This window comes from Anas acuta, chromosome 2 (genome assembly GCF_963932015.1).
Source record: "Anas acuta chromosome 2, bAnaAcu1.1, whole genome shotgun sequence".
Classification (NCBI taxonomy): domain Eukaryota; kingdom Metazoa; phylum Chordata; class Aves; order Anseriformes; family Anatidae; genus Anas; species Anas acuta.
Genome location: NC_088980.1, coordinates 136,601,617 through 136,616,378, shown reverse-complemented (window position 1 = coordinate 136,616,378; position 14,762 = coordinate 136,601,617). Strand labels below are relative to the sequence as shown.

At 41.1% G+C, this 14,762-nt stretch overlaps 1 protein-coding gene across 2 annotated transcripts in view; it reads right to left on the bottom strand.

Annotated features, from left to right (window-relative positions):
- SPAG1 (sperm associated antigen 1) overlaps window positions 1-14,762 on the bottom strand; it is a 42,660-nt gene that overhangs the window by 13,182 nt on the left and 14,716 nt on the right. For both annotated transcript variants that reach the window (XM_068672359.1, XM_068672360.1), the window contains exons 10-13: window positions 12,228-12,390; window positions 6,498-6,860; window positions 6,021-6,120; window positions 2,489-2,641 (exon numbers count right to left, since the gene is read on the bottom strand). In XM_068672359.1, the coding sequence (XP_068528460.1) occupies window positions 2,489-2,641; window positions 6,021-6,120; window positions 6,498-6,860; window positions 12,228-12,390 (779 nt within the window). The remainder of the gene's footprint in view (window positions 1-2,488; window positions 2,642-6,020; window positions 6,121-6,497; window positions 6,861-12,227; window positions 12,391-14,762) is intronic.

Sequence of the window (14,762 nt, the reverse complement as noted above, 5' to 3'; positions counted from 1 at the left end):
CCCTTTCAGGGCATTCCTCTATCCGGCTGATTAATAAGTAGTATTTTATAAAACAACTGAGAAGCTTGTCCAAGTTCTATTTTGCTCTAATTTTCCTAAAAGTTTTTAAAGCATTGTACAAATGCAATTGTTAAGAAAAACGCAGCATACCATCATAAATTAAACAGCTCTAAGATTTACTCTTTTTTTTTTCTCCTTGATTAGAGAACAAAACTGTACACGTTATAGTAAAAAGCCATTTACTTCTGTTCTGGTGCTTCTCACAGAAAGTAACAGTTTCAACTGTAAACCAGCATCCCACTTCCTTCCTGTTCAGTTCTCCACTTATCGTAATGGCTTTCAAAAGTTGGACAAAAAGCCTGATATAATTCATCAAGCTCAACAGAAAGAATGCTACACTCTTTTACAATTGATTTCTTGTAATAGAGCAGTCTCTTCTTAGAACGGCCAAAATACATACCTGTGTACCATGGCTAATTTCACAAAGCACGGGTATCTCACAAATACAGCTGTGACAGATACTCATTCCCCAACACCACCACCCTAACTTGACCTAACAAACTCCTTGCAGTTTTGGAATTTATCACAAAGACATAGTTGGTACACTACAATACTTACACAGGACTTTTATTAAAAGTTCTCAAGTTGCCTAATGCAATTTGCTAACTGATATTAAAGAGGTTGAGAGAATTTTGGAATGAAACTTCAATTTAGTAAATGGAAATGCATGACCATACTGCCCCCCATTAGAGCTTGTGCATTTCTAACAATAAAAAGCAAATAATAAAACAATCACGCAAGAGGAAATTAAAATACAAAGAAAGTCACTGATGTTTACAGAGCTAGTAAAACGACACTAATTAAAAGTGTACTTGAAAGGCATTTTCCTGTGATTTGGCACAGACCATTAAAAGAAACAGCCCTTCCAATTTAACTAAAAGTCACCTCAGAATAACCAATAAAAGACCGATCATAATCTAACCACGAGAAACACTGAAATAATTATTTATATTTGTTCTGTTACATTGTTACATTTTCATAAAAATACGTACTTACATTCCTTTCTTTGTTATTTTCTTTTGGTTGTAAAATGGTCAGGTAAAGGCTTGATCTTAAAAAAATTTTACTCATCTTTTACATGAGAATCATCTGAAATACCAAACCCCTTGGATTCTAAGATTTCTGGAAAGCCTTCTTAGCTAGGTAAGGACAGAAAGACAAGCCTTAACAAGATTTAGTAAACCTGCCTTCAGACAGAAGTAGGAAGATGAGTTTATCTGTCAGCTTCCTACAACATCACTATCCAATTTCCTCCAGGAACTTAAAACCAAGTAAATCCTCCAGTAAAAGCATGCTTTTATGACCTGACATTCCAAATAAATTCATGGAGCTATTTTGAGGTTGTCCCATTAAGTTAAAAGGCAGTAGAGTAACTACAATTTTTTGGTTAAAATTGATCTTAAGAAGGTGTGTTACTTTGGAAATTAAAATTGATACGTTGGTCAATGATTTAATTTATGAATTATGAATAATTCAAAAGTAAGTTATATTAAAAGTTCAATTATGCAGAAGGTCTAGGCTCTCGAAACTAAGAATTTGCAAGCAAAAATGAATTACCAGCAGAAGAGAAGAGAAGAAGGAAGAAGCAGCTGAAATAAGGTGATGGGTTGCCAGGGAGGAAAGAGTAATGAGCAGTGAAGCTAAAAACAAAAGGAAGCCTAGAGGGGAGAAAAGGAAGACTGTTAAGGGAGAAGAAGGAAATAAGCTTATTACTAAGCAAGTTACAAGTCATTGTCAGGAGAAATATGAAAAGAATATCTGCAGCTAAAATAAGCCAATGAAAAAAAAAAGAAGAGTACGGTAATTCACTCAGATACCAGGTCAGAAATAAAAGGGGATAGAAGTACTTTCTATATGTTAATGAGAATAATTTTTATAAACACTATCACAATTGTGAACTATTAAAATATAGTTTCAGAAATTGAAACACCTCTCTTGGCAGCAAGAGCTAATGTTGGAAGCATCAGAAATCAAGTCAAAAATAAGACTCAGTTCTATTTTTTACACCTCTAAGCTTTGCAGTCAATCAATGTATCAAGCTGCTTCAGTGCCTGCACAACTGCAGCATAATAGAGGATTAACACAACATACATCTTCAACTGCTACAGGAAGAGTGCTAATATGCACATGAACATCAAGAGAGAAGTACAATATTACTTTACATTGCATCAAACAAATTCAGAAAGAAAAGAATTTGAAGAACCAGTGCAGAAGAAAGCCTTTTAAATAATACATTTTTGAAATAAAAAATGACCTACTGCTGATGACAATGGTGAAGCAATGGGAAAACTACATGAAATAACCAGTCCACTAGTTGTGATGACCCTGTCTGAGGCATGTAGAACAGAGGGTGAGTAAGCCCCAAATAAAACTGAATTCTATTTTTCTATTTGGACTGATGGGTAGAAAATGTATGAAGTGCACTTACCTATTAACACTATCATTTGCTGCTTGTATGCTGCTGTCTATTTGCAGAACTGTTTTATAATCAACGTATGCCTGTCGATACCGCTCCATGGACTCGTACGCCATTGCTCGTCGTAGGAGAGGCTTAAGGGAAAATGCCTGAAGCTCCAGAGCTCTGGAGAAAACAGAAGTATGTGGTGTTGAAACAGAATAATGTAAATAACAACAGTAAGAATATTTTCTGAGATAGACATCTACATGGAACAATTCTGTGATTTCAGATGGGTCATACAGTAACATAACCCTGGAAAACACACTTGGGTGGTTTATTATTAATACTGTTAATAATAATAAATGAGATGCAGTTATATAGTTGTTAGTGTTTTTACTACAGCTTACTCTGCTTAAATCCACATCTTCCTTCTGCAGAGCCAATGTTTTCCTGGTGATGTGGTCATATCTAGATCATAGAATGGCTTGGACTGGAAGGGATCTTAAAGGTCTGTGCAGATTTCAAGTAAACAGTGCTTTTACCTACACAATTTTCAATTCTTCTTCCTTACACAGAAGTATGCATGTAAAAAAATGGATTTAATAAAACATGAATGCACCTCAATTTTCAGCTGTTAGGTTTGTGCCTGTGTTTTGTCGATTGGTGCCTGTTCAACGGCGAATTCAGTCCCCGATACTCTGCAATCAGAACTCCCAAACACCATGTGCTTTTCCAGCAAAGTGACAAAGCAGCCCACAAAGGCTTTATAGATTAAAGATTACCTTTTATTAATCAATGTTTCTTGCTAACGAGACAAAAGATTTCAAAGAATCATGAGGTAATTCAGGTTCAGAGCTCCCTACCCCAACCTTCTGCTAAAGGTCACCTCTGAGATCAGAAAGTAGCTCACAGGTTTATCTGGTTAGGCCTTGAAAACCTCCAAGGAAATTTCTGCACAGCCTCTCTGGGCAGCCTGTCACAATGCCCCACTGCCCCCATGGGGAAAAGTTGTTTGTTTGTTTGTTTTTCCCCCTAACATGCAGTCAAAACCTCTTGGGTTGGTTTTCACCTGTTGCCACTTGTCCACCCACAATGTCCTGCCAGAAAGAGCCAGCCTCCATCTCCTGGACAATCTCCTCACAGGTTCTGGCAGGCTGCTGCTGGGACTTCTTGAGGCCGTTCTTGAAGCTGAACAAACCCAGTTTCCTTAGTTTTTCCAGGGAAGTGCTCCAGAGCCCATAGCCTCCTCAGCACCACTTCACTGACCTCACTCCAGCTGATCAGTATCTTTCTTGTACTGGGAAAGCCAGAAACCAACACAATATCATAGATGTTATCTATCAAATGCTGACTGAGTACAGGGGGATAATCACTTCCCTCAATCCACTGGCTATACTCCTCTTTATATGGCCCAAGATGCTGTTGGCCTTTTTTGCTCTACCTTAGTTTTTTTGCCATCACTCCTCCATTAACAATAAAGAAACAATGATTTCTAGAACAAATATTTCCATTTCACAAGCATTTCCAGCACTCCATTTCTCCTTATTTTGCTGAATGCATTTGCAAAATACAACAGCATGACATCACAGCCGTTAAAAAACCTCTGCAAAAGTGCTTCACATTGTGTAACTCAGACGAAAATTAACACAATTTCCAGGTTCCTAAAACTGAGGAAGAAGAAAAAAAAAAACAAAACAAACAAAACACACAAATACACTCAGGGACTAAAGACACCGCTTGAAGAATAGTGTCAGTGGGAATGGAAAACTCCCTTTCCATGGCAGAATATGAAGATACAACTTAGATACACTCTACAATTAGCTTAAAGGAGGCTGTAGCAAGGTGGGACTGGTCTCTCCTCCCAAGCACCAAGCAATAGGACAATAGGAAACAGCCTTAAGTTGTGCCAGGGGACGTTTAGGTAGGATATTAGGGAAAATTTCTTCACTGTGAAGCATTGGAACAGGCTGCTCAGGGAAGTGGTCAAGTCACCACCCCCGGAGGTCTTTGAAAAATCTTGGGAGAGCTTAGTGACAAGGTTTAATACAGGTCTTGGCAGTGCTAGGTTAAAGGTTGGACCAGATGATCTTCGAGGTCTCTTCCAACATAAAACATTCTATTCTATGACAATTCAGTCATGAACCAAGCAATACCAGTACACCGGAGAAAATAAATCTAGCACATAGGAGCCCTATTTCACTCTCTGTAGCAAGAAACACAAGCACCCCGAATCAGTCTTGAGTCAGAGACGTCCAACAAAGGGTTTATTGACAAACTTCTAAGCCCTAAGTAGCTAAAACTTAATAAACATTCAATAATTTTTATACTTTCTGTATCACAAATGTAAGCACTATGCCATTTTTTACTTTGATGATATCAAGTAACCTCTTCATAGATTATCCTTTTTGTTGTGTTGTCTAGAGTAAATCTAATTGACATTGCCTAATTTCTGCGTTTGAAGTTTTGCGGTTCTACCTCCCAGTCTCTACATTCTTTCTACCTCCGTTGTGCTCACTAAGCATTATGGGTCCTCATGGATCCAGAAAATATGCATGAGATTAAGAATACTATGTAATACGAAAACTAAGCTTCTAATCACTAAGAATGAAAAAAAAAAAAAAAACAACAAAAACACAAACCTTTGTATTACTGACTTTGCCTGAAGCCTTACATACTAGAAACCTCCTGAATTGAAGAATGTTATGGCACGTAAGTATGCCAGCTTGTCTCATCAGCAAGCTGTCCATGATCCTGCATCTACTTTAACGAAATACTGACAGCCAGTCAATTTTCTCAGATGACATTTTCAGAAATTTTTTTTGTCAGGCAGAATTTATAGCATAAGTCAAATATTCAGTTAGTATACAGTTACATACCTAGTTTAGATTTATTTATTTTTTAAACAGTTGGATTCAACTATATTAAAAAAAAAAAAAAAAAAAAGATTTCTGACCATCTCTGGCCCTTTAAGCCTCAGTCTTACTAGTGCTATTTAAGAAAATATAGCAAAAGACATCTGGAAATACAGCGGCAATTTAGTTGAAGGCAGTATCAGGAAGTTACTGAAGGTGTCCGATCTTTCACACCTGTGTCCTTAAAAGACACTATAAGCAGAAGGATTTTAGCTCAATTTCTTAACAACTGTAATCACTGTTCCTAATTATGCTGAGTTTATATTAAAAAACCAAGCACACAGAACACACATATTCACCACAAAGATGCTTGAAAGTAATTTCCAACGCTATGATAAGCACTTGGTTTAAAAAAATTTTTACATAGAGGTTACCATAATGCGTTACTGAAGTAAGCCTGCTTTTATCGTAAGATTTTTAGCTTTTTATGCATATTTGTGAATATGATAAGTCTAACAACTGCCTTCACACAGTAAGAAAGGAAACTAAAACTCACTCTTTCCCTAGCTTTTATGTGATTGTTTTCATAAATGAAAAATAAAAGAATCTGTCATTCAGGCAGGGCTTCCAAGTGCAATAACAAGATATCACTTAAAGTGTTTAATCATCATCAGGAATGTTGTTGCTCTACATAGGAGGTTGCAATTTACCTGTTACAATCCTGAATGCAGTCACTGCAGTTGCCTTCTTTGAGGTAACACGCTGCTCTGTTCGAGTACAAGATACTTAAATCATCTGGAATTTGTTCCCCTAAAAGAAGTTACAATTAAAATCAAAGACCACTCTAAAACAACATTAGAGAATTCAAGTAGCTGCATAGAGCAAGTTGTACCGCAGTGATGCAGTTTGCTGATGCAAAGCTGTAAGGAGCTTTCCTTTATCATGTCACTAAGAATATGGAGTTATTCAGACATAAAGAAATGCAAACATCTCTGTCTCAAGGAAGTTAAAAGATTACTTCACTTGTCTTCCTACATTTTGTATTGCATGAATTGGCTCCTACTGCCAATGACGAAGTAATACGGCACAGTAACTCCTGCCAAAAATCCAGGGATAGGCTCGGTGACTTCACCTCTAGCTCCCTTAAACCACCTACATAAGCTTTAAGTAGAAGGTATCGCACTCACCTAGACCGACGACGTGTTCAATGGCTTCGGAGTACCTGAGCACAGCTTCTGCGAACTGTCCCCCCTTGAACAACTCGTTTCCTTCCCTTTTCAGTTCCGCTGCAGCCGGCGGCAGCGAGGTGGCCCCGTCCCCGTGCGCCCCGGGGGGCTGCTGCGCTGCGGGGCTCCCCCTCGCCCCTTCTCCATCCGAGTAGCCATCGGCTTCGCCTTCACCTTGCTGCTGCTCCGGCCTCTGCCCGCCTTCCTCGGCCGTGCCCTTGGGGTCGGCGGGGTCCCTGCGCCGTTCCTTGCCCTCGGCCTTGGCGCCCTGCGCCTTCCTCTGCGCGCTGCCCATGGCGGCCGGGCCGGCTGCCTGCCGGCGCCCTGCGGGGAGCCAAGGGGCGGCTGAGGCGCGGGGCCCCGCCCCGCCCCGCCCCGCCCCGCCCCGCCCGCCTCACGCCGCGCCTCACGGGGGGGAGGGGGGGGGAGAGAAGTTGAGGATTTGGGGCAAAACCACCACACGGGAACTTAAAGAAATTTAATTCGCGTTAGTAATGAGGGAACAGAGTTAAAATGGAAGGGCTGTCAGTCATCTTGGGTACTCTGAAAGGAATATTTGAAGCGGATTTGTGGAATGGGTGACATCTTTCACTGAAAACGAATTCTCAGCTGTTTGAGGTGTTTCTCCTTCAGAAGCATGGCACAAAATCACAGAGTCATCTAGGCTGAAGAGATCTCCAAGATCACCGAGTCCAACCTCTGACCTAACACTAACCTTAGTCCTCCACTAAACCATATCCCTAAGCTCTACACCTAAACGTCTTTTAAAGACCTCCAGGGATGGTGACTCCACCACCTCCCTGGGCAGCCTGTTCCAGTGCCTAACAACCCTTTCAGTAAAGAAGTTCTTCCTAACATCCAACCTAAACCTCCCCTGGCACAACTTTAGCCCATTCCCCCTCGTCCTGTCACCAGGCACGGGGGAGAATAGACCAACCCCCACCTCCCTACAGCCTCCTTTAAGGTATCTGTAAAGAGCAATAAGGTCGCCCCTGAGCCTCCTCTTCTCCAGGCTGAACAAGCCCAGCTCCCTCAGCTGCTCCTCGTAGGACTTGTTCTCCAGGCCCCTCACCAGCTTTGTCACCCTTCTCTGGACCCACTCAAGCACCTCGATGTCCTTCTTGTGGTGAGGGGCCCAAAACTGAACACAGTACTCGAGGTGCAGCCTCAGCAGAGCCAAGCACAGGGGGACAGTCACTTCCCTGGCCCTGATAGCCACACTGCTTCTTATACAAGCCAGGATGCTGTTGGCCTTCTTGGCCACCTGAGCACACTGCCAGGCAGCTTTCTAACCACTCTTCTCCCAGCTCACAGAATCACAGGGGTTGGAAGGAATATCTGGGGCTCATCAAGTCCAACCCAAAAGCAGGTTCCCTACAGCAGGTTGAGCAGGAAGATGTCGGGGGGGCCTTGAGTATCTCCAGAGCAGGAGCCTCCACAATCGCTCAGGGCAGCCTGTTCCAGTGCTCTGTCACCCTCACTGTAAAGAAGTCCTTAGACACGTGTGTGTGGAACCTCCTGCGTTCCAGTTTTTGGCTGGTGCCTCTTGTCCTACAGCTGCACACCGCTGAGGAGAGCCTGGCCCCAAAGTTCAGTTCACAACGAATTCATCTATGATGAAGTCAGGTTCCAATGCTTTAACTGCCCTGGCATAGCTATATTTGAAGGCAACTGGAATGGTCCAAATCTCCAGAGATTAATGTTTAATAATTCTGCATTATTTTTTTTTCTATCACACACGGCCAGTAAATCTGATTTGGATTGCATGTTCTTGGTTTGTACCCAAATTTTTTGAAACCAGAATATATAATGAACAGATTTCTTAAATAATTTCAATCTCTGACTGCTGCAGTGCAGTAGTAAAGAATGAAAAAAGACTTACTGATCAACATTAATGCTGACACGGTAACTGACGGGTTTTCTTAACTTCAAGAAATTCATTACAAATTAAATTCTAGAGTTAATTTTCAATGCTGTTTATTTTAACATGATCTGATTTCTTGTATTGCAAGCTTTCAATAGAGCCTAAAAGCTACAGTGTGTTGGGCCCTGTTGTGCTAGACATTATACCAATCAATTATAAATGAGAGCTCCTTCTTCACAGAATTTACAATTCTAAAAAATTAAAAATAGAAAATGAAAAAGCACACTGGAAGGAGGATCAAGGAATACAGAATAAGTATGGCAATGGGTAACAAGGTGGCCAAATGTCCTCCTACAAGACCCCATCAATAAGGCTTGTAACCATAAGGAGAACAGAGAGAGTGACTTATTCATGGTCACAGTGTCAAAGAAACTTTCTATTACAGTAAAAGTCTGGTCACAGATTACTACAAATTAAGATTTGGGTAGATGCATATTCATATATGGCATAAAGGCCAAGTGAGAGAGTATACAGAGCTGCTGCCACTAAGTATCAAGAAACAGAGAACATCTCCATTATATTTGAGGCTCAGTGGTAGAGGAGAGCATAAAACTATGCCAAAAATACATCAGCAAGCACAACTAATCACTTGAGTAGGAGAAAGCTCTAATCATCTCCTACCCAATATGTGTTGTTCCTAAACAAATCAGAAACTTCAAAATGCAAATCTAAGACCTTACTCACTGTTCTCTGAGAAAAGCCATGACATTAACACGTACGTTGAAGAACTATCTGTAGCATCAAATGTGTTATTTCACATGGAATAATTCAAGAAGAAGTGAAAATAAGAACCCAGTCCATTACATAAAAAAAAATAAAATTGCCCAGGTGCTTCTGGATGGCATCCTTTGACCTGGACAGGCTGGAAAGCTGGACAGAGAGGAACCTCATGAAACTCAACAAAGCCAAGTGCAGGGTCCTGCACCTAGAGAGGAATAACCCTGTACACCATTACAGGCTGCTGGAAAGCAGCTCTGTGGAGAAAGACCTGGGGGTCCTGGTGGACAGTAGGTTGTCCATGAGCCAGCCACATGCCCTTGAGGCCAAGAAGGGCAATGAGATCCTGGGTTGCATTAGGTTTGTAGACCATGGAAAACACAAACCTAATGCAACTAGGTTGCATTGCCAGCAGGTCGAGAGAGGTGATCCTGTTCCTGTGCTCAGGTGGCCTGGTGAGGCCATACCTGGAGTATTGTGTCCAGCTCTGGGATTTCTAGTATACAAAGGAAATGGAGCTACTAGAGCATGTCCAGAGAAGGGATACTAAGATGATTAGGGGTCTGGAGCATCTGTCATACGAGGAGAGGCTGAGAGCAGGGAGGGTGTGAAGATGCAGCCAGAATCTTTTCAGTGGTGCCCAGTGACAGGACGAGAGGGAACTGGCACAAACTGAAACACAGAAGTTCTAGCTGATTATGAGAAAACCCTTCTATACTGTGAGGGTGACGGAGCACTGGCATAAGTTAGACCAGAAAGGCTGGGGAGTCTCTCCTTTGGAGACATTCAAATCCTGCCTCAGTGTGATCCTGTGCAATGTGCTCTAGGTGACCTTGCTTGGCGAGGGGGTGGACTAGATGATCTTCAGAGGTAATTAATTTGGTACTATGAAGTAGAGAACAGACTGATAAAAAAATAATCACAAATAATTCTCTGTAAACAACTTTTGTGGCATCAAGTAAGTTTAATACCACACAGGAAGTGAAACTAGAAGACTACGATGCTTAGTCTGCTTATTGCTGTTCCCAGAGCATATTACATTTATTTAACAGCTGAATTTGTTTCCTGATATACTTTAAAACCCACAGTAATCTATGAAGATGCTTGCCTCCTAAATCTTAAAAATACTTACGTATATCACATGAACACCTTACACCGAGGGCAGCTGACAATCTTCCCTACATTTAAAAGCCTAACCTTTCATCACATGAATGGGAGTCTTCCTGTGGAGCTAAAAGGCACTTAGTCATCTGAATGCTCCCAATGGCAAGCAACCCCCACATTACCTATATGTAATGTTAGGGACACGATCCATCCTTTCCTCCAGGGTATTAGCTGAGAAGACTTTTCGCTGAGGAGACTTAGTGGAAACCTACTGGTTTTGAAAAATATTTTTTGCCTAAACTCTTGTGCAAACAATGCATTACTAAATCACACATTTAGAGACTAATATTCACAATTAAGTGGAACATCTTGATTACTGGAAAACCAACAGACTGATTTTAATTTCCAAAGAACTACATAGACCATAGAAAACACAAAAGCCACAGCTGTCTGTGGCCAAATTACCTTAAAACAAACAAACAAAGAAACAACAGAAAGGGGGAAAGGGTGGAAATCAACCCAGCGATGTTGTTCTGTGTCAGGCTGGAGTCTAGACATGCAGCTGAACCCAAAAGCAAGCCTCAGAAATTTCTGCTACCCCACTTCCTCCTGAAGTCATTCATTCTGATTAAGCCAGCAGTTTCGTCTCAGCACTCTTGCAGTTAATCACACACTAATACAGGAACAGGAGCTGCACTTCAACTGCTTGTGAGTTGTGAACAGTACAAGAATTACAGGTTGTTTATCTCTAATATATACTTTTAGTGCACGCAGATGACCTCATGTTAAAAAACAAAACAAAACAACCCTTGAAACTGTTTCCAACAAAACAACAACAAAAAATCAGGTGATACTTGATCAGTTTTAGGCCCTTTGATCCAATTAAGAGGAAAAATGCAGAAGAAAAAAGATGATGGTAGGAAGGTAAGAGAGTTGTGCAAGGGAAAATCTAAGGAACACAAGATGTTCTCTAATCTCAGAATATTCATGGGGTCCTTCATCAAAGGAAAGGTATAAAATTATACAGAACACAGGGAGGAAGGTGACTTTTAGCAACATTTTTCCGTGTGCATTTGTTATACCTTTCTTAGAAATATTTAAAAAAAATGTCTAACAAAATTGGATTCTAGACTTCCTATTCAGATCTACTTTAAGTAGTGAATGTAGAGAGATCTGGACAGATTCGAGAGCTGGGCAGTTGCCAGGAGGGCCAACCGTATCCTGGGGTGCATCAAGCATGGCATTGCTAGGCGGTTGAGAGAAGTGACTGTCCTGCTCTGCGCTGGTGCAGCCTCACCTTGAGCACTGTGTGCAGTTCTGGGCACCACAGTACAAAAAGGATGTGAAACTATTGGAGCGTGTTCAGAGAAGAGCTACTAAGATGGTGAAGGGCCTAGAGGGGAAGACGTGTGAGGAGCGGCTGAGATCACTTGGCCTGTTCAGCCTGGAAAAGAGGAGGCTGAGGGGAGACCTCATTGTGGTTTACAGCTTCCTCACGAGGGGGAGTGGAGGGCCAGCTGACTATCTATTCTCTTTAGTGACCAGCGATAGGACCCAAGAGAATGGTGTCAAGCTGCAACAGGGAGGGTTCACGCTGGATATCAGGAAGAGGTTCATCACCAAGAGGGATGTCATTCACTGGAACAGGCTCCCCAGGGATGCAGTCATGGCACCAAGCCCGTCTGAATTTAAGAAGCATTTGGACTGTGCTCTTAGTCATATGGTCTGAATTTTTGAGTAGACCTGTGTGGTGCCAGGAGCTGGACTCGATGATCCTTATGGTTCCCTTCCAACTCAGTTATTCTATGACTATGTATTTTTAGTCTTCAAACAGGGGAAATTATTTGCCAGCAAGTATGGATGAATTTTGTGAATAAAGATTACAATATCAAAGGCAAAAATTTTTTCTTCAGCTTAAAATTAAACAGGAAATGACACGACATTACCTTTATCTTCACTGCTTCTTCCACATTCCTCTGCATTTTCTCCTCTTTCTTCACTACCTTCAGAATCCTCTATCTCTTCAATAAGTATTCTTTTTCCTTTGCTTTCAGTCTTAGAGACAGGTTTTAAACCTATCAGTTTCTTTTCAGTCTCTAGTAGATTTTTCTGCAATAGAGAAACAAACAGTAATAGCAGAAGCCTTTTTTTATAGGTATATAAATTGTAATTTATACCCAGAAATACACTCTGTTAAATAATACATATAAGGTCCTGAATACATAATCATGCAGATAAATGTTACCAATACAAAAAAGAAAATAAATGTGACTTTTCCAACAGTGAGTATCAAAACCAAGATTAACACCCAATTTCTGTCTCTTAGAAACTTAATCAGAAGATACCACACAAATAAATACATTCCTTTCTTTGCTTAAGCATAGGTAAATAAATAGAAGTAGATTGTATTATTGTGATATCCAGCATGGTCTACTCAGAAGAGACCCATGGCAAACAGGCTCTTCCCAGAATCTCTGAAAAAGCCCAAAAACAGTTTATCAAAATTTACGCTATCAAGAACTCAGCATCTGATAGATATTTGACGGACTAATGTAAATGATTGAACTAGAACCAAAAGAGACAACAATTTCTTAGCAGTGTAGAAGGACACTGTTGAATAATGAAAAGCTTTGCTCCTCGTCTAAGAACTGCAAATTAGATAATCAGACAGCCTCTCATTTCCATAAACGTTTTTGGATGAATCAAAGAAATGCTCCAACTGCATTTCATGCTTTCAGAACAGAGTAAGACACACCCAATATTATGCTCTATTCTGTTTTGTATTCAGTGCTGTATGAGGAAGTGCCATTTCAGTAGTCACTTCAACAAGCAAAAGTTAAAGACAGGAAGAAGCAAAGATTCATGTAGAAAAGTACAATGAAAAACTCCAGTTACTGACAAGCAAATAAATCAGTAACTCTGCATATAAACCTTCACTCTGCATGTGTTCCATGTATTTTTAAGTAGCTCAAGAGGGTTTTGAGGATCCTTCAAGCAGAGTAACTCAAAAAAAACCCACTGTTACCTATAGATGTCTCAGCCAAGGCAAAAAAGCTGACATGCATAAGGACAGAATTTTGCTTTCAGCAACAGCAGCATTATACTCAGCGAAGGTACTGATGTATTTGGATTCCCGGAAGAGTGTACTCACAGTGAGTATCATATATCTGGTATTCTAAGAAGTCTCAGCATAGCCTTTGCACAAAAACTTTTGTGTAGTTTGTCAGCACAGACTCAGAAGCTAGTGGATCAGTCTTGTAAATGTGAAAAGAAACAAAAGTGCCCTTTCAGAAGTCAAATCTAGAGAGATGCGTTCAAAAAGAAAAAGAGAAAAAAGCAGGCAGGTTGATTCCTTGGTTGACATGAACTCTGGAACTATTCTGGACAGGAATTCAGCTGCAGAACACCCCAATGGGCATGAATGCAGTAGGTGGTGAACTTGATGTACAGGCTTGGACCTCCCTAACTTTTCTGATGCAAGCAATAGCAGTATTGGATCAAGTAACTCCACAGAAAGAAGTACTAATCAGTAAGCTGCTAGCAGCTTAAAGTGTGCCAACAATAAGAGCTAAATGGAATTCACATGATGAGGCAATTGCACAGCATCCAGGAATCACATGTTATAAAATTGGGGGGTAGCAGTATGATAGACTCCTAATTAACAGGTGAAGAGCAGTTTAGTATCAAAACTGCCTAGTGCTGAAGATCCTCAGGACAGGTAGCGTTCAAATTTAAGGACTGGGTTCTAAGCCACAAAACACCCTTGAGAAAATACCAGTGAAATGATACAAACTAATCTTTTCCTACAAGGACCACATCCTGACCTTGAGTTTTCAAAGAAAGCATTGTATTTCTTAGGTCCAAAACTGACCTAGAAGGGTCCATATTCATAAGAAGGTACGCAAGGTTTTTCAAAGAATCGCAGGATCATAGAATGGCTTGGCTTGGAGGGATCTTAAAGATCATCTAGTTCAAACCCCAGCCATGGGTGAGGACACCTCCCACTAGAGCAGGTTGCCCAGAGCCCCATCCAGCCTAACTTCAAACACTCCCAGGGATGGGGCATCCACAGCTTCTCTGGGCAACCTGTGCCACCCTCAGAGTGAATAATTTCTTCTGAATATCTGATCTAAATCTACCCTTTTTTAGTTTAAAACCAATACGCCTTGCCCTCCCATTACACACCCTGATAAAGAGACCCTCTCCAGCTTTCCAGTAGGCCCCCTTTAGGTACTGGAAGGCTACAATGAAGTCTGCCCAGCACATTCTCTTCTCCAGGCTGAACAACCCCAATTTTCTCAGCCTGTCTTCATGGGAGAAGTGCTCGAAGATCATTTTTGTGGCCCTCCTATGGACATGTTCCAATACATCCATGTTCACGGGGAACCCAGAGCTGAACACAGTACTAGGTGGGGTCTCAAGGGAGCAGAGAGGAAGAATCACCTCCTGCTGGTCATTCTTCTTTTGGTGCAGCCCAGGAT